The 25,574-nt window shown below is 37.6% G+C and overlaps 1 protein-coding gene and 1 non-coding gene across 4 annotated transcripts; both read right to left on the minus strand.

Moving 5' to 3' along the window:
• Positions 1-73: 73 nt before the first annotated feature.
• LOC115845827 (mitochondrial import inner membrane translocase subunit Tim23) lies at positions 74-25,565 on the minus strand. Of its 3 annotated transcripts, none has more exons than XM_030844074.3 (7): positions 25,311-25,565; positions 22,680-22,738; positions 14,016-14,109; positions 13,713-13,797; positions 11,137-11,195; positions 9,244-9,354; positions 154-1,096 (listed from the first exon to the last, which is right to left on the minus strand). In XM_030844074.3, exons 1-7 carry the CDS (start codon positions 25,414-25,416, stop codon positions 981-983), a joined length of 630 nt encoding a protein of 209 aa, XP_030699934.1. In that variant the 5' UTR covers positions 25,417-25,565; the 3' UTR covers positions 154-980. The 3 variants fall into 3 exon arrangements, with proteins under 3 accessions (XP_060142087.1, XP_030699934.1, XP_060142086.1); XM_060286103.2 differs by lacking the exon at positions 154-1,096 and adding an exon at positions 8,583-8,920; XM_060286104.2 differs by lacking the exon at positions 22,680-22,738 and having other exon boundaries at positions 74-1,096.
• On the minus strand, positions 11,723-11,926 carry LOC115845838 (small nucleolar RNA SNORA74). The gene has a single exon (XR_004036670.1). It is a non-coding gene; the product is annotated as a small nucleolar RNA SNORA74 (small nucleolar RNA).
• Positions 25,566-25,574: the final 9 nt, after the last annotated feature.

The following is a 25,574-nucleotide window of genomic DNA, read 5'->3' on the forward strand; positions in this document are numbered from 1 at the left end:
AGATATTAAACTGCTTTTTCTTTTTTTTTTAAACTAGAGGACTTCAGCTGAAGTTCAGTGCTTTTCTGCCAAATTCCTTCTAACTAGATGCATTCAGAAAGGCCCTACTTTACTTTCTCTAATCAATCACAATAGCCACCAGTTGTTTAGTATTTCTTATGTATATCGTGCTGTGCAATCTTATTTAACTTCATTTCAAAGATGAGAAGACTAACTCAGAAATTAAATAACTTGTCCTTATTTTCTTTAGCTTGCTTTCCCAAGGCTTCCTAAAAACTTACAGCTTGTGTCTATATCATCTTTTTCGAATTATCCCCAGTAAGATGAGTTAACGCGTACAGAATCACGATTGTTGCACAGATTGTTCTAGCACAGTACACTAATGGTATAATGGTTAATCTGAAATATCTTGAGGTTGGGTAGTGTCAACTCTATTGGAGAAAAAGTTTAACCTAGTTGCTAATGCTGCCAGTAGCCCTTCATTTCAACACAAACATGAAAACATGTTTTAGCCTAGTGGGGCATAAACAAATGCCAAGAGTAACTTCGGAGACACCCACTATGTTTTATGTTGGAGTTATGACTTTGGTTCTGTTTTTACCCTTTATTGGGATACAGGGCAGTATTACAGTCTTGGATTATTAAATGAATAAATGTGGTGATACAGCATTGACAAGCATGACCTGAATTCTGGGAGTAAGTGGTTTTCCAGTTCAGGGGGTACGAGAAAAAACAGGTGCAAGATCTTCTTTAAAGGAGAAGAGAGCCACATTACTCAGCCACCAAAGGGTTTTGGCTTCAACTCATTAATGGCTGGAAGGAGTGCCAGTCCTGGTCAACCATCCATGATCTTCATCACAGCAAACTGGAAATCTCCTTTTTCAAACTAGTTGCAGGTAAAAGAGTAAATGACTCCAGACTGACTTATAAATTGATCTGGATGACTACTAAAGTGTCCTCCGTTCACCAGCTAGTAATCTTCAGAGAGACTGTTGGAGCAAGGAGCCTCTCATGTGCTCCCAGTTATTATATAGCGCGTAGAGGCCCGTAAGGGTTAGTCCTGCCAGGCCGCCTCGTGCCACCCCTCGAAGACCACCTGCAGAGGAAAAACAAGAAAGTAACAGCCTTGTATTGCATACTGTCCTAGCATCACAGGGTTAACTAAGAGTTTCCTAAAGCTGAGACACACTGTTCATGTTTATGCAGATTCCATCCCAAACAGGAGAATAAGCTGTAAAAGTAATAAACCAAGACTGAACTTCAGGAGAGAGAGATTCCCTAAATCAGTTGTTTAATACATAAGCTATACCTTCATATTCACAACGTTTTTTTCCACTTTTAATTTCACAATTTGTATCTAAGATCATCAGCATAATTTCTTGACTTTTCTCAATCTGACTTGATCCTAGAACACTTCTGGACAAAATCTTATGCTTATCATTGAAGTCACAGCCAGATCAGTAATTAATTCCCTGCTAGTCATATAATTTAGAACTTGGGACTTCCCTGGTAGCACAGTGGTTAAGACTCCAAGCTCCCAATACAGGGGGCCCGGGTTCGATCCCTGGTCAAGGTACTAGATCCCACATGCATACTGCAACTAAGAAGCCGGTGAGCCATAACTAAGGAACAGCCCGCTGGCCGTAACTAAGGAGCCTGCCTGCTGCAATGAAGACCTGGTGCAACCAAATTAATAATAAGAACTTAACTGACACTGTCAACTGATTTAAGGCTGTATGTAAACAGTGACACCCTCTTTGAAAAAGTATTAACAGCCTTTGGACTCTGCACAGGTCCTCTAAATATTAACTTTGAAGACTCAAGACAGAATGGTGGGTGATGGCTATAATCAAGCTTTGAGTTAGATGCTGATGAAGCACCAACTCCCCTGTTGCTTATTCCTACCCTGATGTGTCAGAAAATCTCAACTAAGGAGCAGCGAGGCACTTATCATCATACTAGTTGAAAAACATTCAAGGATTAGACTTTGAACTGTTTCTGCTTAACAACAAAAGAATTTTTCATGTGGAAAAAGATTAGGAATAGATATTTCATTTGAAATGCAGAAACAAAAATGTTTCAGTCAGTTATCTGAAAATAGTCCCCAAGTCTAATAAGAGGAATGGGGGTACCCAAAGAAGCTTTTAAGAAATATTTGATGTTCTCTTACAGTTTCACAAATAAGTAGGAATCACAGACTTCAGGTGTAGCCTATATTGTACCTATGGAGTATTTGTTCCAAGTCACATGTTAGGAAGGCAAAGGTCCAGTGGTTATACCTTATTATAGGCCCTTTAGCTACAAGCCAGTAAATTCCGTGCAATTCATGACACTGCTGAGTTAGAATGCTTCAGACCAACCCTTTCTGCAATGAAAGTCTTGCCAGATGGCTTCAGATGATAAAGGGCCACTACCTCTAGGAGGCTCTCTAGCCTGAAGACTTAAGATAGCTGACCTGTTTAAGCTTCAACTATGAAGTGCCCTAATTATCTCTCTTAAACAGACCCAAATAGAAACTGCAGGCATCATCTGTAAACAGCTGTCAAATATGTGGGAAGGAGGATCAGAAACATAAAAAAATTAAAGTAAATGGGAGATATCTCCTAGAAGTCTACATCATCTCTTTGTATCTTGCCACACAGACTACGCATGACAGTTGAATTTGCAACTGTATTCAGTGTGGTTGAAAAATTAGAAAAATGATATAGGGGAGGTAATTGAAAGCACAATAATTTCGCAGACACCATTTCCTGGGACCATACATTCAACTTCAGACTAACTCCCCTGGACCTTTGGCCGATTACAAGTCCACAGGACTCTGAAGTCTGCCCACTGGTTTGGAATTGGCTGCAAGCTCTTACTTTCAGTTGGCCTTTTGCTTTGAGTGTCCTAGGAACATGGTTTCTACTTGGCCATTTTAGAAGGATCTTCACACTACTCATCTATCAGATAGCAAGCCTCCCTGGATATAGGTACTAGGGGTAATAATGAAATTGGGAACTATAAGGATTTAAGATTTTGGACACATAAATGGCACACTGTATCCTTTAAGAAAAACTTATCCCCTAGAAAGCCTTCTACTTTCTGACCAAAATGAAACAAACTTAGTTCAAATCAATTATGTTACTTCTCTGAAGACTAGAAAAAAGTTGTTTCTAGTAAGAAGACACCAAACATACGTAAGTGCTTCATTTACTAATAATCACAGTAACCCTGACTCAAGGGTAGCCTTTTATTACATGTTTTAGTTTTAATTCTTTCCATTAATTTCAGGGTTTTCCAGCTGGTTGATCTGTTAAAAGTTTGACAGCCTTGGCTTTAGGCTTTCTGTAATAAAACAACTTTTGCCCAACTAAACACAGGAAGTCGATTAGCAAATAAACTTGCTTTGAACACAGAGTAACCAAATGAGGCCAATGGTTAATCTCTATAAAGCAGAACAAACATGAGACTTGTGTGTCACAGTTTTATCTTCTATCTTTTGGATACTTATACAACTCTTCCAGAAAGGGCCAATATCACCTCTTCTAAACCTGGGAAAATGAGGCCCAGAATATTTAAATGCCTGGTTTATGGGGTATAGAGCTGATCACTGGCAGAGCTGACACACTGAACTGAAAATTATTTTAGCACAAGGGTCAGAACATTTTTCTTGAAACGACCAGAAAGTAAATATTTTAGGCTTTGAGAGTGCAAAGGCTACGTAGGTACTTATATAACCATTAAAAATGTTAACTGTTTAAAAATGTAAAATACATTCAGTGAAGAGACAGGTATCTGGCCAGCAGGAGTCTGTGGCCCTTGCTTTAGACAAACAGCCTTACATACAGAGATGGCTACAAATTCCATTCAACAAATGTTCGTACTACTTAAATTTTTTTGTTAAAACCATTCTTTAAAACTGTGATAAAATACACATAAAATTTACCATTATTAAGTGTACAGCTCAGTAGCATTAAGTACATTGGCGTTGGGCTACCATCATCCATCTCCAGAGAGCTTTTTTCATCTTACAAAACAAAAACTCTGTGCCCATTAAACAACAATTCCCTCCTCCCCTTCCCAATCTAATGCCTAATTTAATTTTTATTATGTTGATATATCTTTGCTCACTTTAATTTTTATTTTTATCAAAGTAGTCCATATAGATAATTTTAGAAGTCAAGATAGTACCAAAAGATTTTAGTGATGCACAACAGTCTGGGGTCCTCATCGTTCTTACCCTAATTCCCAGTTCCCAAAAGCAACTACTTTAATTCTTCGCTTTTTACCTGCATGTTTCTAAAGAACATCTTTATCTTGCTATTTCTTGATATTTCAATCCTAGATATTGTCTATTGACTTCCTACTAGGAAAACTGTGTCAAGTCTCGTAAGAATTGTACAAAATATGCTTATGGCAGAAAGGTTTACTGTTATCACATTTACAACTCTCTGAAGGCAACAGTCACCCTTGTTTTATAGACAAACTCAAATTCAGACAAGTTACTCTCCTATTTACACATTTATTTAGGGATCCAGTGCTAGTCAAACTCAGTCTGACTCCAAAGCCCAGTTTTCTTCAGCATACCAAATTGCCTCCGGAGATTATCAGGGAAATTTCTTGAAAGGGGTACTAACAATTGAGCTGGGCCTTAAGGATGGACTGGATTTCAAATTTATGTTTGATCATACGACATGCATGAGAAAGCTGTGGGAGAAAAGGCTGGGAAGATAGGTTAAGAATAGAACATGGAAGGCTAGGGTGAGAAGTTTGAATTAAGATAGGAAGTGTGTCATCATCACAGGCTCCTGGGTAGGGAGTATTAGAATTAGAACCTTCCTTGAGGAAGATTAAGCTAGAAATAGTAAGTAGGTAAGAGACTGGAGGTAGAAGTCTAATGTCAAAATGGTCAATGGAAAATACTGTTAGAGAAGTTCAGGGCTTGTGATAAGGGCCTCAACTCAGGTGATGGGTGTGGTAAACTTCATAACTGATGGAATGAGGGGACAGAGTAAGAAAGGCAGAAATCAAAGGTGATTAGGCCTGCTTCCTGCTTCTTGTTTTTTCTTTCTTGGTTTTGTAACAGAGTGGAAGCAATAGGTGGGACTTTGAACTGCACTTCTGGGCTTTCCTGGGCTCCCGTACCACTGCCCCATCCAGTCCTTCCTTGCAATGCCAGCGCTTCCATGCAGGACAAAACTCACTAAAATATCCCAGCTGTTTTTGAGCCCCCACGTTACAGTGTCCTTTTAGGACTAGTCTTTCGGTGGCTGTTTTTCTGCAGGTGGTAGGGAGTGTCCCAGACCCCTTTGAGAACCTTATGGAAATTTTAGAGGATTTAGAAACCCTGACTTAACATCTCCTGGTGTAAACTCTGTACTCAGGAGAAGGGTGAAAGTTTAACTCTCTGGAAGTTACAATAAACAATTTCAGGCTTGTAAGTAAATGGAAATGCTCTAGTACTTAGATGCTAAGAATTAAAGTCCAGGTAAGCCAAGTCTTTACACTGGCCTATGAAGTTCTATCATCTATATGATTTGGTCCCTTCCCACTTTTATCACTCCAGATTCTACTACTCTCCCATTGCCTTTTTTTTTGCTGTAAGTGGGCCTCTTACTGTTGTGGCCTCTGCCGTTGCGGAGCACAGGCTCCGGACGCGTAGGCTCAGCGGCCATGGCTCACGGGCCCAGCCGCTCCGCGGCCTGTGGGATTTTCCCGGACCGGGGCACGAACCCGTGTCCCCTGCATCGGCAGACGGACTTTCAACCACTGCACCACCACGGAAGCCCTCCCATTGCCTTTTAACTCCCACTTCAGGGCTTTTGTTCTTGCTGTTACCTAAATTGCTCCCTCCAGACATCCACCTCACGCTCCCTCATCTATCCATCTTTGGTCAGATATCACCTTTTCCTTGAAGGGTGTCTTAAAACACCTTGGTACATACAGTTTCCCATGTATGCCTTTGTGTGCTGTGGGATAAATTGCTGAAAATTAGATGACTTAAGCAAAGGATCTACATATTTAAAATAGTAATAACTAATGCCAAATTGCTCTTCAAAGTACTTGCTTACCTTTGCCAATAAGCATCGTCTACCATCACTTTTTAAAAGCCACGTTGTGAAAAATATTACCTTAATGTTTTATTTTGCTTTTCCCTGGTTGCTTGTGAGCAAACTTCAATTGTTCATTGGTCATTTGCCTTTCCTCCTGAAGGGCTTTGTCATATCCTTACTCCACTTTTTACTGGGATGTTGGTTTAAGTGATTTGTTGAACATGTTTTATACATTATGGCAGTTAGCTCTTTGGAAGAATGTTGATGCCAGTAATAGAAATAAAGAAGTCATCAAGAGGCTGTTTGTGGCATATGAAGTTTAATTTTGAAGGCCTGGCATTCATTGAGAAGTAGTACATTTTAACAATAACCCTGATAATTGCTTAATTTGAAGAACTGTATTTGTTTATCTTCTTACTTTTACTTAGCTTGCTTTTATAAGGTGACTTTCTCATGGAAGGCACAGGATTAACAGGTAAGGAATTTTCTGCGAGGGGGAAAGGGGCACCCATATTTTTTGGTTTCTGAGGTCTTGTTTCCTGAAGATAAGTGATCAGGTCTCTTCAACATTCCTAAACTTACACATAATAGCAAAACTACAGCTGTTCTCATTCTGGTAAAATACTGGTCATTAGATTTTCACATGGCATAGGAAACCTAATAATGACATTTCACATCCTCTGAAAAATATTTACAGAGTTCATTAAATAAAGCATTAGATCTGAAGTAAAACCACACCATCAGAATTATTCCTTTAGCCTCTTTTTGGTCTGACAACTACCCACCTTCTCATGTATTTTCCCTCATGGTTTTTCTTTCTACAAAAGTAGCTTCCATACCTAAATTGAATCATATTGCTTTCATTCTGAACCCCTTCCTTTAAAAAAAAAAAGAAAAAAATTCCTATTCTAGAAGAGTAAACTGGGGATTGGAAAGATTTTAGGTCAACAGGAATCAACCATTCTCTAAATGTAAACTTCTTTCCTCAATGGTTTATGCTGATTCTACACTAAAGAGTGCCTAAACTCTTTTCCAAATCCTTGAATCTAGAAGTTTTACAAATATTCCTGCCACACAAAACTCATAATTCTGTGCTCTGTCTTAAGTAGAGTGTAAACCAGAAATCAATAAGACACTGATTTGCCTCTTTTAGAGCAATTTTGATGCGCTGAGTTAAATTGTTCAGCCAGGAACTACAAACCAATGCTGGAATTCTGGGTCAGCAGACTATTTACCTCGTCTACGTTCCCCAATTGCGGTGGAAACTGAAATCTACTTGTCACCTGACATAGAATTAATGAATATTCTTTTTTGCCCTTTTTCTTCTGAGCCAAGAGCCTACTCTTCCATATTTGATGTTGGAGGTGTCCCAGGTGGTGTTATAAATGCTACTCCCGCAAGGAAGTTCTGGACACAGAAAGCTAGGCTCTCCTTTTCTGGATGATACCAAGTATTCAGCCTTTCCCTTTTTATCTTTAAAATACGTGTAATATGTCTTAAATGAGATGGTAATTCAGTACATTTTTATACTCAGGACTGCCCTCAACACAAGAAATGCCGTAATGGCTTACCGTGAGCAAGAAAACGGGGATTGGTGGGAACTGAGCTGGAGCTTCAATGCCATCCACTGGGGTAGCTGCTCCCCAACCTCAGCTCCAGCCATCTGCCACCACACATAACGTGAGCTTAGTGTCTTCCATTTGTTCAAAAGAAGCTAAAATTTCCAGACTTTTGTGTGAAATCTCCTGTTTTTTAAATTTTAATTTGATTTTTAATAAACATAGTTTGGGCCAACTAAACTCTTGATGGCTGAGTGCCACCCTTGTGGTGCCAATTAGGGTTTTCAATTCCTTTGTCTGATCCCAAAGATTTTCAATGTGGAAGTATTTTTAGGTTTTTAACAAGGTTCTTCTATGCCAAGGTAACACTTTCATGGACATAAAAGGTATTTACTGTCTTACTCTACCTGGGAGCTCTGTTGATGTGCGTAAGCACATGCAGAAAGTATTGCGAGCTCTTAAGAAGAAAATTCCCATGTGATCCATTTTCAAAATTAAAAAAGCCTCTTACTCTCAGTTATATCAGGAAATTTTGGATTTTACAATTCTGTTGAGACTTCTCTCATTTCTTTTCAGTAAAAATGAGGCCAAAATGCTACTTGATATTTGTGATAGAGGAATTACATAAAAACGAAATTACTCAGTTAATCAAGTGTCTAAAAGCATAATAAAGCAATCAAACAAATAAAAGTAGTTTTCAGAGGCTTGAGTATAGAACATATGTAGTTTAGGCAATTTAAAACAGAAATGTGAGAAAAATCTGGGGCTGTCGCTAGTTATATGATCTTTTCAGAAAGATCATCTTAATACCGTGCTCATCTATAAAATTGGGGTGTGATGATTATCACTTCACAAAGTTTTAAATGAAACAAGTTATATTAACTGATTATTGCTGAGAGTGTAATCATAACTCAGTGAATGTTAATTTCTTTTCCATCTTAGAGGAGAATTTGATCTTCATCCAGTTAATTTTGACTCAACTCTCAGGGTTTTGATTTTTTTTTTTTCCCCCAAACTGAATGGTATTTAGTCCACCCATGTTCATAACAGCATTATGCACAGTAGCCAAAGTGGAAGAAACACAAGTATCCATTGACAGATGAATGAATAAACAAAACGTGGGACATACGTACAATGGGGTATTATTCAGCCTTAAAAAGGAAGGAAATTCTAACATATGCTACAACATGGATAAACCTTGAGGACATTATGCTAAATGAAATAAGCCAGTCACAAAAAGAAAAATACTACATGATTCCACTTACGTGAGGTACCTAAAGTAGTCAAATTCAGAGAGACAGAAAGTAGAATGGTGGTTGCCAGGGGCTGTAGAAGGGGGAAATGCAGAGTTGTTGTTTAACGGGTACAGGGTCTCAGTTTTGCAAGATCAAGAAAAGTTCTGGAGATTAGCTGCACAACAATGTAAACATACTTAACATTACTGAACTGTACACTTAAATGGTTCGGATGGTCAATTTTATGTTATGTGTATTTTACAAAAAATAAAAACCAAAATCCCAAACCACAAGATGGCAGAGAACATTATACTACAAAAAAAAAAGTATAACGTTTCCTTTGAAACTACAGTATGGATAAAAAGCATACTTCAACTGTATTAAGAGACAGCTTCACTATTTAATAGTACCTACCTGTACATTTATACAACATGCCTGTCATGGTTCCAGCTGCTACTGTGTTGAGGTCATCTTCTGCACCTCGTGTTTTTTCAATGATGACACCAAATGCACTATAGAGCAAAGCTATAGGGGAAATGGAACTGATCAGTAATAAAAAAGTAAACTGAAAGTCAGTGTGACAATTATATTTAGATAAATGTATTCTACAGACATATTATAAGTATTCACAGACATATAAACAATGATCACTGGAACACTATTTGTAATAAAAAAGGCCTAGCAACAAATAAAGTGACCTTCAAGAGGGGACTGATCCAGAAAGAGACTTTCTACATAATGGAATACTATGTACTCACTTAAAACGCAGGAAGAGCTCTATTCACTAATATGTAAAGCAGGCACATGTGTGTATGACTCTGGATATGCAAAGAAAATGTTTGGAGAGATTCAGAAGAAATTTATTAGCTATTTATGGGAAGTACTACTGGGGAGTCCCAGGAAGAATATCTTTAATTTTCACTTCCATTTGATTCATAACAGCTGTACTTTGGGTTTAGAAACAAAAACAAAACACATGCATTTCTATTCTAAGAAAAATATAACTTCCAGAAACATGAGATCTGGTTCCTGCACATGTAAAACCCCTAACACTAGCACTATTTAGTTTTAACAAGATCTTCCCCCAAACTACCATTCTCTTATGCCTGTAAAGACTGATTAGCCATGAATGCATTAACCCTTCTCCTTACCCTTTCTCAAAATTATAGCCACATTTGACCCCTCAAAATTATACCAAACTCAGCCTTACAACTCCTCTGCTGTGATATTTTTATACTTCTATAAGGGCTCTTCTTCCCGTTTCAATTTATTTAACTGAAACTAAACTTGAGCAGAACATTGTGACCGGTCACATTACAAGGGAAACATACAGGGTGACTGGCCACCCCAGTCTGCCCAGAATTGAGGGTTTCCTGGAACAGGAAGTGCTACAACTGAGAAAGTCCTAGGGAGACCAGCACGACTGATTACTCTGGGCACACAGGTACAAAGGAGGGTGACTGTGCTTGGGAAGGGCACTGGGGTCATGGGCAGCATATGGAAGCAGACATTTACTATTACAGTGTGAAAATGTACTGCTTCCAAAGCCTATGACAAGGCTAGGATCTCACTCTGTTACACAGAGGCTTTTCCTATTTTTTTAACAAGATGCCTACATTTTCTCTTACTTAATCTGCCACAAGTAAAAGATTTTCAGACTTTCAAATAAAGTAAACTTTGGATTAGGGCATAAGTGCCATAAGTAGGCTTATTATAAGTCATGAGTAATCAAAAGAGTCAATCATTCATAAACATTACAGTATGAAAGCATTTGGTCCTAAGTACTACTAAATTATCCCTTCCTTAGAACTGCAAATGTTTTCAATGTCTACAAAGGCCCTATTACAATTCTGGCAATTAAGTCTGGGAAATCTAATTAGGTAAAGAGAATGATGAATGCTCTATTAGGAAAACTTACCAGGACAGCTGGATTAATCTACCATATCTTACTACAGGAACTTGAACCTCTCCTAACAAACAAAACCATTTGCCTTGAACCTAAATTATTTTAATTTCATTTAGTTAAAACATGATTTTATTTGGTGTCTTGCTGAGACAGGAGAGTATGCAATGCTTAAAGCATTTAGAAATGAATGTATTTCACAATGGTATTAGCAGCTGGGATTCTTTTGTTATACAGTTTATGGTCTTCTCCTAAGTAGTATCTATACTACTCACCAGAGTGGATTTAAACATAATTTTTAACATCCCAGGACCAGGATTTTAGTTGATCAAATTGTTCATAATACATGTACATTCTTTCTTTGCAGTAATAATAATTTATTAAAAAGTGAGATATCTACTTACCCAGAGAACCTAGAGTATTAGCCCAAAGTGCCCCTTGCCTGGTCACCATATTCAAGATCCTACCAGGGCAGAAAGAGAAAGAATCTGTATTTAGAACCAGTATTCCTTTAGTATTTAGAAAAACCATAATAATAGCAATTTTAAATGTATAAACGCAATATACAAAGTTTTCTTAATTTTAAAACTTAACACCTCCTCAGAATTCAATTAGGATAGCTTTTACTTTATATAAATATTTATATTTATATGTAAATATAAATGAAGATTAGATTAAAAACTCCAACATTTCTGGGCAACAAGTAAATTCTGATTATTAAATGTGTAAAACTATTAAATATATAAAAGGTTTGAATGATATCCGGGAATGTATTTTATAAAGTTTACAGAAACTGATCTATGTGAAAAAAAAATGACATAACAGACAAACTAGCTTATAATTAAGTTTCTTATGTGTGTGGGGTAGTATGTATACTCAGAATGTTAAGTAGAATCAAAGTGTGGAATATCATGGAATATAAAGCAAACTTAAAGACAAATACTAAAAGGAAAAAGTCATCTAACTAGAATACATGAAGAAAGTGCACTCTGTGTCTGCTCCCAGACTAGAACTAAGCAGCCAAAGTGAATGCTTAGCACACTCTCAAGGAAGCACAGCGCTGCCCTCATCCAGTGCCAGACGTCACCAGAACAGTGACGGAGGCAACTGGAGGAAGAAGACAGAACACTGCTCTCCCAGCAGTGTAACACTGTCACAGGAATGGTTCTGTCCTGACAGCTGACTACTGCTGGAGATTATAGAATTACAACAACAAACAGTAAAAGAACTCATTTAATTAAAGCACTCATTTAAATTAATGCTCAGTAATAACAAAAATCTGTATTACTTTTAAAGGATTATTTAAAAAATTAGTAATGATTACAAATATTATGTTACACATTTAATTAATCTAATTATGGTACATATTTACTAAGTTTAGCACTTAATTGTTTTTCATTTATAACAAGCATCTAAAACTATTAATTTTCATTACTGTATTGCTGGTGGCACTGCAAATTGCCAAAGTCCTTTGGAATGTGATCGGGCAACACCACTTAACTGGGCCCTTACCTACTTCCCACTTTAACCATCTCTCAATAGATTAAAGGCAGAAAGTAAGGAAACTTACCCAAGATCCCAAAACAGTAAGCAATGAAACTGGGCTTTGAAACTACATAGATTTGTCTGGCCTGAAACCCAATTACCTTTCCATTTTTAAAATGTTGTCTCTCTATTTGAAAGATCAGAATGATTATACTAAAAAATGGTATGTAAGATTTTAAAAATCTGACTTCAGAAATGCAAACCAATTTGACTCTCCCCCAAAATTAGTAACTATGATGGTTTTAAGAAACAAAGGTTATCTTTTCTAAGAGACCTTCCACTTTCAAATTGGTGTTCAGTAATATGATGCTGGGGATTTGTTTCAAAATAATATGGAAGGGAAGAAGGAGGTGGGACATAACTGGTCCTGGTGCTGGTTGATGGTTGTTGAGCTTGGGTTATAGTTCATAGATGTTCACTGTACTACTTTGTCTACTTTTGTATAGATTCAAAATTATCCATAATACAAAAAGTAAAAAAAAATTGGAGTAAAGAACGAATATTAAGAATATAAATACAAAAATATTCAAGGATCTGAGCTTGTAAAGCAAGGGCAGTGATCCATACAGTAGTAGGAATATGAAAAACTTGACAGGCCTTCAGGTTTCCCAAGGTCCAATTCTAACACACTGCTGCCATCTGCTGGCTAAGAAACATATAAGGAAAATGGAGCTTAAAGGGTCCTAAAATAAAAACCACAAGCCACTGAAGAACACATACTGTGTGATTCCACTCATATGAAGCATAAAAACATGCAAAACGAAACAATATATTATTTAGGGAACAGTAACAGGAACTTCTCATGTTTATTCCTTAATCAGGGTGAAGATACATGTTATATACACTTTCTGACCTTAATTGCACTTTCCCTTCTTTGCAAACTTCAGTTTCCTAAGAGAACACTGTCTTACTCCTTTTGGAACCACCTCTAAGTTCTAGGGATTTCATTTAAATTTTCTGCACCTTTGCACTTAAGAAAAGGAGAGTGAAGTCAATGAGAAGCTCAAGTCAAATGTCGGCAGAGTTAGCAATTACTCTTATGTGCTTATTTCTTCACTTATCATGTCCTACGCTTATGCACATCCCTGAACTATCCAAATAATGTACTAGTAATTCAACAATTTGAAAAGCATGTTATATAGGCCTGCAAAATGGAACAGGTGTAGCTGAGAAGTTAGGTTAGGATAGCACCAGCTGACGGAGGGACACTGACTCAAAAATCACTCCTTCTAAAAGCTTAGACCCAGGACTTAATTCCTAAATTCCTTTTATTTTGAATAAGGGAAAAACAAAACAAAACACCGGAAAAAAAAAAAAAAACTGACCAAAAAGTATACCAATACTCTAAACAACCGTAATCTCAAGGTTGTGCTCATCAAGCCAACAAAGTAGAGATTAATATTCAAACATCACTATGTCATTACATGAGACTTACTGTACATTTCTTGGTTTGGACCAGGCCATGTTCTGGGTTTCCTTCAGTCCTAGCCGTAGACCATTCATTGCCCCAAACGCAGCCCCTGGCAAATCATAGTAACAATTCATTCAAATAATCAGCTATATATTAAAGAACAACTATATTTCTCATTCTTTTTCATTTTTATTTAACAATAAGAAAACTGTAAATAATGATTTTCAAAAAAACAACCCTGAAGGTGATATTTTAATTGCCTTTGCTTTTAAGCACCTCTGACTACTTGGATTGAGGATACTTAAAAAAACATATATAAATACCAACCTGTCATACAACATCCTCCAATGGTAAAGAAGGCCAGTTCAAATCTGCCCCGGGTTTTATTAGCTCCAGTTGGTAAAATAAACTCATCTGTATCCTACAGGGATAACAATGAAAACCAAGTTGAGCTCCCCTTAAGACACAGTACTTGGCAAAGTGTTTAATTTTTCAAAGGAGTTTTTCACATAATGTAAATCCGTATATTAACTAAAACTCAACTAAGTCAAAAGTAAAACTTTCTGCAACAAAAGGAACATGTAAATCAAAATTAAATGAAATATACAACATATATAGTTATACTCATTAGTTCTTAGGAGAGATTCTTGCCCAGAACTTTACATCTTAATGTAAGTTTGATAGATTATAGGAAATTTGCCTTCATGATAAATTTGAAAGTTTAGGAAGGCCATCTCTAGAGAAAGGTAAACTGAATGCTATGAGAGATAACAGAATACCAGTCTGGAAGGAGAAAATAACTTTCACTCTGTAGCTACTATTTATCCAGAACCATTTTACTATATGTAAGACCAATGATCATAAAAAATGAGCAGAAACTATAAAAGTACAACAGTTTGGATCACTTACGCAAGGGCAAAAATCACCTCCTTAACTAGTTGTTTAAAGGGGATATATTCCTTTGATAATCTTAGAAAGCTTACTAGATCCACCTTCTAGTAAATGCATACACAAAATTTGGTATGAACCCCCTGAAGGTCAGCCAAGAATCCTAGGTTGAGAAGTGCTACTGTAAGAGCACAATAGGATTGATTTCGCAGTACAATCCACTTTTTTATGATGAACAAATACATTTTTGCCAAGCTTTCCATACAAAAATGGTTAAAATGAGCCCCTGAAGGATAGCACACACCCTTAGCAAAAAACACTAACCAAAAAAAAAAAAAAAAAAAAAACACTAACAAGTAAACATCCCTTTGGCAAATACTGACCTTTGGTAAATGCATTCCTGATTAGGAAAACTGTACCTCTGTACTGATTTTTGACTTCTGGCTTGTGCACACGTTCTTACCAAAAACTGTACAATAAACAAGCCCACGTACTCTCATCACACAGAAATGGTCTGTTGGGCAATGAGAAGCAAACTCTAAAAACTTCAGTGTCTAACTATATTTATTATACATAGATCTGTAAATTCTGGGTGTTTCCTGACTTTTCAATTAATGACTTAGTTTTAAATTGTGCTTCCTGTTTGAGGTTTTTAGGAATGGTATATTTAATATGATGAGGTAAATAATTATCCTTCATATAAAAAAAGATGGTCATGATTAACAGTAAGTATTGATACAAGTGCATGTCATCACCGACTCATTCTTCAGCTAGTGAGTCAACCTTGCATTCCTGAGATATCCAACAACTACTCTTCGAAGCCTGATGTTGTAAACTGAGCTTTAAAAAAAACCTACTATTTGCAACTTTATCTGTGTTGAATCAGCAACTTCTCCAAACTGAAAAAACAAAACCCACAAAAACAACCAACCAAAACCCGAGGCTAATATAAACCTTAAAATGTATAACCCCCTAATTTCAAATGTTTGTATTCATGAGACCACTCTTATTTTCATAGGCTTTTGAATAATAATAATCTGATCTAATTAAATAAACTCAGGTGGTATTTTTTTCCCCAAATGTAGATTTGGTTCAAGATTTCAGTAAAAAGATTCCCACTTTACACTTTCATTTACACTTAACTTAGTATTAATGACCTCTTATAACTTTGTAACTACTCACTCCAATATTTTTTATTGGGGTGCTTTTAAAGTTAATTACTTGTTGCTTTTATTTATGTATTTTTTAAAAATTTTATTTATTTATTGGCTGCATTGGGTCTTCGTTGCTGCGTTGCTGCGTGCAGGCTTTCTCTAGTTGTTGTGAGTGGGGTCTACTCTTCACTGCAGTGCGCGGGCTTCTCACTACGGTGGCTTCTCTTGTTGTGGAGCACAGGCTCTAGGTGCATGGGCTTCAGAGTTGTGGCTCGCAGGCACTGGAGTGCAAGCTCAGCAGCAGTGGCGCACGGGCTTGGTTGCACTGCGGCAGGTAGGATCTTCCTGGACCAGGGCTTGAACCCATACCCCCTGTATTGGCAGGTGGATTCTCAACCACTGCACCACCAGGGAAGCCCTACTTGTTGCTTTTAGATATAAATCTTTAATTTGTGCTCTGATCACTGCTCCTTCTGATCACAGAAGTGTGTACAAAGAAGCAGGCAGCCATTGTTGTTGTACCCTCACCACCCCCACTTATTCCAGGGGCTTTAAAGAAGAGCTGGGAGCTGGTCTCCTTGCTGCTTCCCCGTTTGTGAACTAGACATTAAAGACTAGAACATTCAAAAGCAATTGCATAAAAAGGAAAAATTAGAAAGTGACAACACACACCCAGGAAAAAGTTTACGCTCAGAAAAGAACTGAGAAGAGCTTAAGTTTACATTTCAGGCTGGTCCTTGGCACATAGGGAGACTGTAATAATAGTAATAATAATAAAAACCAATAACCAAATAAAAGCAAACCTTGGGGAAGGGGGGAGAATCTGATTTCCAGAGTTAACCACATTATTAGAGTCAAACGTCCAGTTTTCAATAACAAAAAATCACAAGGCATACAAAGAAATAGGAAAGCATGGTCCATTCAAAGGAAAAAAAATAAATCAACAGAAATGTCCCTAAAAAACACCTGATAATAGGTCTACTAGGCAAAGACTTTAAAGTGTCATAAAGATGCTCAAAGAACTAAAGGAAATGTGGAGAAAGTCAAAACAATGTATGAACAAAATGGAAACAAAGAAATAGAAAACGTAGAAAGAAACCAAAAAGAAATTCTGAAGCTGAAAGAACAATAGCTGGAAAATTCACTAAAGGGATTCAAAGGCAGATTCGAACGGGCAGAAGAAAGAATCACTGAACTTGAATACAGAATAGAAATTATTCAGTCTTAGGAAATGGAGAAAAAATGATTGAACAGAAGTGAACAGAGCCTAAGGGATCTGTGGGATACCACAAAGCAGACTAACATACAGACCATGAGTTACAGAAGGAGAGAAAGAGAATGTTTGAAGAAACAATGGCTGAAAACTTCCCAAATTTGATAAAAGAGATGCATATGAACATTCAAGAAGCTCAATAAACACCAAGTAAGATACATTCAAAGACACCCATACTGAAACATGTTAAAATCAAACTTTCGAAAGCTAAAGACAAAGAGAGAATCTTGAAAGCAGCAAGAGAAGCAACTTATCACATACAAGGATCCTCAATAAGATTAACAGCCGATTTCTCAAGAGAAACTTTGGAGGCCACTAGACAGTGCGCTGATATATTTAAAGTGCTAGAAGAAAAAACTGTCCACCAAGAACCCCATATTCAGCAAAACTGTTCTTCAAAGTGAAGGAGGTATTAAGAAATTCCCAGATAAACAAAAGCTGAGAGAGTTCATGACCACTAGACCTGCCATGCAAGATATGATCAAGGGACTCCTACAAAGTAAAATGAAAGGACAATAGACAGTAACTCAAAGTCTTATAAAGGGATAAAGATATCAATAAAGGCAAATACATGGACAATTATAAAAGTATTACTGTAACTTACGCTTTTGACTCCACGTTTGTTTTCTACATAAAGTTTAAAGCATTTAGAAGAATTATTAGATTATGTTTTTGACCACATGATGTATAAAGATATAATTTTGTGACATCAACAATTGAGAGGGGCAGGGACAGCTGGTAAAGGAGCAGCATTTTTGTATGTTACTGAAGTTAAACTGGTATAAATTCAAATTAGTGTTATAACTTTAGAATACATTTTAAAAAAAAGGTTATAAGAAAGGAATTTAAACAATTTCCTACAAAAAAATCAAATAAACACAAAAGAAGATATTAATGCAGGAAGGGAGGGACAAAAAAGCTAAAAGCTTATAGAAAATGAATAGCAAAATGCCAGAAATCTCTCCTTATCAGTAAACACTTTAAATATAAATGGATTCAACTCTCTAGGCCAAAAGACAGATATAAGCACAATGGACTAAAAAACATGATCCATTTATATGCTGTCTACAACAGATTCACTTTACAGCCAAAGACACAAAAAGACTGAAAGTGAAAGTATGGAAAAAGATATTCCACACAAATAATAACCAAAAAAGAGCAGGGTGGCTATACTAACATCAGAAAATATAGACTTTACAGCAAAAAAGTTTACAAGAGACAAAGAAGGACATTATATCAATAAAAGTATCAACATAGCAAGAAAATATAACAATTATAAACATTTACTTAACTAATAACAGACCATCAAAATATATTAGGCAAAAGTGATGGAATTAAAGGGAAGAATAGAAAGTTCTACAGTAACAGTTGGTGATTTCAAAATTCCACTCTCAATAATGAATAGTAACTGTTATAACCAGACAGAAAATAAGGAAATAGAGGAGTTAACACATTAAGTCAACTAGATCTAACAGACATATGCAAAACACTGTACCCAACAATGTACACATTTTTCTCAAGTGCACATAAGTCATTTTTTAGGATAGACCATATGTTAACCACAAGTTAAGTCTCAATAGATTTTAAAAGACACCATACGAAGCACCTTTTCCAACCACAATGGGATGAGTTAGAAATCAATAACAGAAGTAAAACTGGAAAATTCACAAATTCGTGGAAATTAAAAAAAACACCTCCTTAAACAACCCATGGATCAAGGAAGTAATCACAAGGGAAATTAGAAAATACTTAAGAGATGAGCAAAAAAGAAACACAACATACCAAAACTTGTGAAACTCAGTGAAAGTGGTGCTAAGGGGGACATTTATAGCTATAAATGCCCACATTAAAAAATAAGAAAGATCTCAAATCAAAAATCTAACTTTACAACTTAAGGAACTAGAAAAAGAAGAAACTAAACCCAAAGCTAGCAGAAGAAAGGACATATTAAAGATTCGAGCAGGGATAAATGAAATAAATTACTAGAATCAGAAATGAAAGTGAGGACATCACTACTGATTCTACAGAATTAAAAAGGATTATAAGAAAATGTTATTAACAACTGTATGCCAACAAACTGGATGCCCTTGATGAAATGTACAAATTCCTAGAAACACAAAACTCACCAAGAAACAGAAAATCAGAAGAGACCCATACAGTAAGGAGACGGAATCACTTATAAAAAAACTCACAACAAAGAAAAAGCCCAAAAGACCAAAAGCCCTGGATCTGATGGCTTCACTGGTAAATTTTACCAAACATTTAAAGAACTAACACCGGGCTTCCCTGGTGGCGCAGTGGTTGAGAGTCTGCCTGCTGATGCAGGGGTCACGGGTTCGTGCCCCGGTCTGGGAAGATCCCACATGCCGCGGAGTGGCTGGGCCCATGAGCCATGGCCACTGAGCCTGAAAGAACTAACACCAATCTGGGGCTTCCCTGGTGGCCCAGTGCTTAGAATTCTGGGCATTCACTGCCATGGCCCGGTTCAATCCCTAGTCAGGGAACTGAGATCCCAAAAGCTGTGTAGCAGCGCAGCCAAAAAAAAAAAAAAAGGACTAACACCAATTCTTCTCAAACTTTTCCAAAAACTGAAGTGCAGGGAATACTTGGAACACTTCATAACTCTTTGTATGAGGCCAGCATTATCATACTGAAGCCAGGCAAAGACACTACAAGAAAAGAAAACTACAGACCAATACCCCTTATGATCACTGATGCAAAATCTTCAACAAAATTCTAGGAAACCAAATCCCACAGCATATTAAAAGGGTCATACATCATGACCAAGTGGGATTTATTCCTGGGATGCAGGATGTTCCAACAAATGAAAACTGATCAATGTAACAGATCATATTAACAGAATGAAAGGAAAAAACCCCACATGATCACCTCAATTGATGCAGAAATAGTATGACAAAATCCAACATACTTTCACTGATAAAAAACACTCAACAAACTAGGAACAGAAGGAAACTACCTCAACATAATAAAAGCCATATATGAAAAATCCAAAGCAATTACCATACCCAAAGATGAAAGACTGAAAGCTTTTCCTCTAAGATCAGGAACAAGGCAAAGGATGCCCGTTTTTTTTTGCCACTTCTATTCAACACAGTATTAGACGTTCTAGTTGGAGCAATTAGGCAAGAAATAAAAGGCATCCAAACTAGAAAGAAGTAAAATTTTCTTTTTTCACAGATAATCTTATATGTAGAAAATCCTAAAGACTGCACCAAAAAAACCCTGTTACAACTAATAGGTGAATTCAGCAGAGTAGCAGGATACAAAGTCAATGCAAAAAATCAGATGCACGTCTACAAACTAACAACGAACAATCTGAAAAGGAAATGATGAAAACAATTCCACTTACAATAGAATCAAAAAGAATAAAATACTTAGGAATTAATTTAACCAGGGAGGTAAAAGTCTTTTACAAGAAAACTACAAAACTTGCTGGAAGTAACTTAAAAAGACATAAAGAAATGAAAACATTTCCCATATTCATGGATCAGAGACTTAATACTGTTATGATGTCAGTATTACCCAAAACAATCTACAGATTCAATACAATTCCTATCAAAATAGGAATTGACATTTTTGCAGAAATAGAAGAACCCATCTCAAAATTCATATGGAATTTCAACAAACCCCAAATAGCCAAAACAATCTTGAAAAAGAACAATTCTGGAGGACTCACACTTGCGAATTTCAAAACTTACCAAAGCTACAATAATCAAAACAGTGTGGTACTGGCATGTAGACCAATGAAATGGAAGAGAGAGCCCAGAAATAAACCCTTGTACATATGGTCAAACGATTTCTGGCAAGAATGCAAGACCATTCCAAGGGGAAAAGACAGTCTTTTCAGCAAACAGTACTGTGAAAACTGGATATACACATGAAAAAGAGTGAAGCTGGACCTTTACCTAACACCATATACAAAAATTAACTCAAAATGGATCAAAGACGTAAACGTAAGACGTAAAACTATAAAACTCTTAGAAGAAAACACAGGGGAAAAGCTTTGCGACAATGGATTTGGCAATGATTTCTTGGATATGACACCAAAGGCAAAGGCAACAAAAGAAAAAATACAAATACTGGCCTTCATGAAAACTTAAAACTTCTGTGCACCAAAAGACAACATCAACAGAGTAAAAAGGCAACCCACAGAATGGGAGAAAATAACTGCAAATCATGTATCTGATAAGGGGTTAATAATTAGAATCTATAGAGAACTCCTAAAATTCAACAACAAAAAACCAAATGAACTGATTCAAAACTGGACAAAGGACTTGAATAGACATTTTTCCAAAGAAAATACACAAATGGCCAAGAAGCACATGAATAGTTGCTCAACATGGCTAATCATTAGGGAAATGCGAATCAAAACTATAATGAGTTGCCACTTCACACTCATTAGAATAGCTATTACCAAAAAACCCCAGATAATAACAAGTGTTGGCGAGAATGTGAAGAAACTGGAACCCTTGTGCACTGTTGGTGGGAATGTAAAATAGTACAGCTGCCATGGAAAACAGTATGGCAGTTCCTCAAAAAATTAAAAATACAATTACCATATGATCCAGCAATTCTACTTTTGGATATATAATCAAAAGAATTGAAATGAGAGTCTAGAAGAGATATTTATACACCAAAGTTCATAGCAGCACTATTCACGATAGCTAAAACATGGAAGCAATCCAAGTGTCCATTGGACAGATGAATGGATAAGCAAAATGGAATATTATTCAATGGAATATTATCCAGCTTTAAAAAGGACATTCTGACACACACTACAATACAGATGAGCCTTGATGACATTATGCTAAATGAACTAAACCAGTCACAGAAAAATAAATACTGTATGACTCCAGTTATTTGAGGTACTTAAGAGTATTCAAAAATCAGACAGAAAGCAGAAGGGTTGCCAGGAGCTGGGGGGAGGGTGGAGAAAGGAGTTATTGCTTAATGGGTGTAGAGTTTCAGTTTTACAAGATGAAAAGCATGGAGCTGGTAGGTGGTGATGCTACAATATTAGGAATGCATTAAATACCACTGAACTGTGCAGTTAAAGATAGTATATTTTGTTAGTGTATTTTATCACAACTTTAAAAAATGGAAAAAACCCACCAAACCCCAAAATCATTTAATCAACTAGTATCAGGGGGCTTCCCTGGTGGCGCAGTGGTTGAGAATCTGCCTGCCAATGCAGGGGACACAGGTTCGAGCCCTGGTCTGGAAATATCCCACGTGCCGCGGAGCAACTGGGCCCGTGAGCCACAATTACTGAGCCTGCGCGTCTGGAGCCTGTGCTCCGCAACAAGAAGAGGCCACGATAGTGAGAGGCCCGCGCACCGCGATGAAGAGTGGCCCCCACTTGCCACAACTAGAGAAAGCCCTCGCACAAAAACGAAGACCCAACACAGCCATAAATAAATAATAAATAAATAAAAATTAAAAATTGCAAAAAAAAAAAAAGAAAACTAGTATCAGGAAGAAATGCAAGCCCAGACGTCTGTGAGGGAAAAAAGGGTGAATGAAGACCAGAGACTTGGTGCCTCCAGATGCACATATCACAGATCAAGTCAACAGAGGTACTTGGGGATATTTTTTTAAATGGTAAGATAAAGGACCAAATTAGTAAAATCATAAAAGGACTAGTCTTAATCTTACCTGCACGAGATACCGTGGATCCACATTTAAATAAGGAGACAGAGGGTTCATACCAGTTACTAAAGAGAAAACAAAGCATTATATTGCAATAAAATTTTAAAAAGTTATTTCATTTAGCATTAATTTTGCTCTTGTTTTGTGTGTTTTGCAATTTTGATGCACAGGCTCAATGAATGTGTATTTCTCTACCACTTTCTTGGTCTTATCCTTCCTGTCTGGCAGTTTAGGGGTTGCCTCTTCCTGGGGCCCTCAATCTTGCACTGGTGTCTCAGGATCGCATATCAACAAGATATTGGCAGTGACGTGGATCAAATAATCAAAGTAGCAGGAAGCATAGCCCAGATCAATAAAAAGCTAATTTCTTTCTACTTTACTACAAAAATGCTTGACAACTATACAGAATGCAAAATAAAACTGACCAGAGACCAATCAATTTTATGAGAAAAACATCGTTTAGGTTATGTGTTGTGTATAAATATTCCAAGGCAATTCCTTCAGATCTTAGTGTTGACAGTTGTTGACAGATTTGATTTACAGGGTAGAGAATTCTTAGGTCATCACCAGAAGGAAGGGGTCAGGGCAAAAGAAATGGGCACTCTCATAGGGCCAGACTTGAATTCTACTACCTTTGAAGATAGAAAAATCTATCAAGGAAAATCAACTTTCTCACATTTTAAATTTAATCTTTGGATCCTTTTGTATCTCAGCTGATTGTTCACAAACCTATCCACTACCCAGGACTCTGGTCTTCATCAATTCAAAGTCCTATAAATTCTATATCCAATATCTATCCTGAATTGTGTTACTTACCATCTTTATTGCTACCACCCTAGGCCAACCACTAAATCTCACGTAGACTGTAGTAACTATCTCCTACCTAACCGGACTCCTTACTTGCTCTAGTCCCTCCAATTCACTTTCTAAATGGCAATTAAAGTGATTTTCTTTTAAGAAAGGGAAATCAGCCTTAATGGCTTCCATTTACACCTGTAACCAAATCCAAACTCCTTACAAAAGGCTTACACAACACTACCTTAGCTGCCATTCCTTGCCCCTCTAATCTCATTATCTTCCACCAAACCAACTCCAAACCAATAGCTCTGTAGATACAATGACCTAACAGCTGATCCTCAAACACCTGCCTCCCCCCAGGCATTTGTACTGTCTTCGGGTCACAGCTCAAAGGGCAACACCCCTGAGTTGCTTCCCCTGGACCATTCTAAAATGGCTTCGGCACCCATCACCATCTCAGGATCCTTTTATTGCCTTTACACACTTATCACTAACTGAAATATTTTTTACTCATGTTACTTGGCTCACTTCAACAGGATGTAAGCTCCATGAAAACAGCACTCATCTTTTAAAATTTAAATACTGTAGTCCTGCACCCAGAAAAGTCCACCTCAAGTACTCAGTGAATGGTGTTCACCCCTTGATCTCTTAATTTACCTTCAAATCTTAATTAACGTAACAATGCTTCTTCACATTAAGGCAGTGCCCTTTGTGCTCCAAAACTCAAAGGTCCTCAGACTAATATACAAACTACATACAATTATATCCTATAACTTATTACATACAAACTATGTTCTAGATTCAGTTTTTTTTAAACTAAATTTATCTATTATTTATTTTTGGACGCTCTGGGTCTTCGTTGCTGTGCGCAAGCTTTCTCTAGTTGTGAAAAGGGGGGCTACTCTTTGTTGCGATATGCGGGCTTCTCATCGCGGTGGCTTCTCTTGTTGCGGAGCACGGGCTCGCAGGCTTCAGTAGTTGTGGCAGACGGATTCTCAACCACTGCCGACCAGGGAAGTCCTAGATGCAGTTCTGACACAGGTGACACTAGGAACTTTAAAGGGCGTTTTTGTTTTTGAGCAAAAGAGACCTAAAGAAATAGTACAATGATTCTCAAGAGAAATCAGTTTTATGAAGCGCTTATCCTTCACCAACTTCCCACTATCTTTAACTCCAAGTTCTGTTCATCCAGTTAAATACCACAGTTAGAAAGTTCCAAAGATCTGGAATACATATTCACACTACTTAGGAGAGGGAACAGGCAGGGTATTCGTGCTTCGGCACCCTAGATCTTGAATAATTTCCTTTCCTAAAATTCTTACCGGCTTCTTTCTTCATGCCTATAAAAGTTCTCTTCCAAGTTCCTCCAGTTGTCTCGAGACGTTATTTCTTTCTCTCCTGTATGCATTAGTATTGAGTGTCTTACCTTGACGGCTACTTCGTGGTTTAGAATGTGACTTTGTGCTAAAAAGTTATGTATGGGCTCGATACGTGGAATGCATTTACTTGCAAAACTGGGCGCTCTTCTGCACTTAGGGCCAAGCACACAGCCCAACAAACAAGGAATTTGTGGGAGGAACGCTAAGACACGAAGCTTGAATATAAAAGAAAACATGCAACATCTCCTGGGTCCAGGTCAAACACAGAGAGCTTCTCGGAATCCATGGCTCCAAACACCCGTTCAGTGCTAAAAGAGCGGCCGCGCAGACACACTAACCCCACCACTGCTACTGAAGCTTGTGACCGCCAGCAAAAAAAAAAGGGAACAGGGCACATCGCATGTGTAGCGTGGCCGCAAGAACCAGTCAGAAATGTTCGCAAGCTAGGCCCGATACTTACGCGGGACTCCGGCCAAATCCGCGTGCGAGTAGCCTGCTCCACCGGCTCCGAAAAAGCCGGCCAACCCCCCTGTGGTTTTGTTGCCGCTTCCGCCGCCGCCCTCCATGGTGTCGCAGCAAACCGCCCGTCCACTTCTCCCCGCCGCCTCAGGCCGAGATCGCGTGCTCGGCCGTTTTTCCTCTGTAATAGTGGGGAGACCCGCGTTACCACCACCTCCTTCACAAGTTGACCTTCCAGGCGCCGGCGCCCGCTGAATCTCGCACT

The sequence above is a fragment of the Globicephala melas genome, chromosome 16 (genome assembly GCF_963455315.2).
Source record: "Globicephala melas chromosome 16, mGloMel1.2, whole genome shotgun sequence".
In the NCBI taxonomy this organism is placed as follows: Eukaryota; Metazoa; Chordata; class Mammalia; order Artiodactyla; family Delphinidae; genus Globicephala; species Globicephala melas.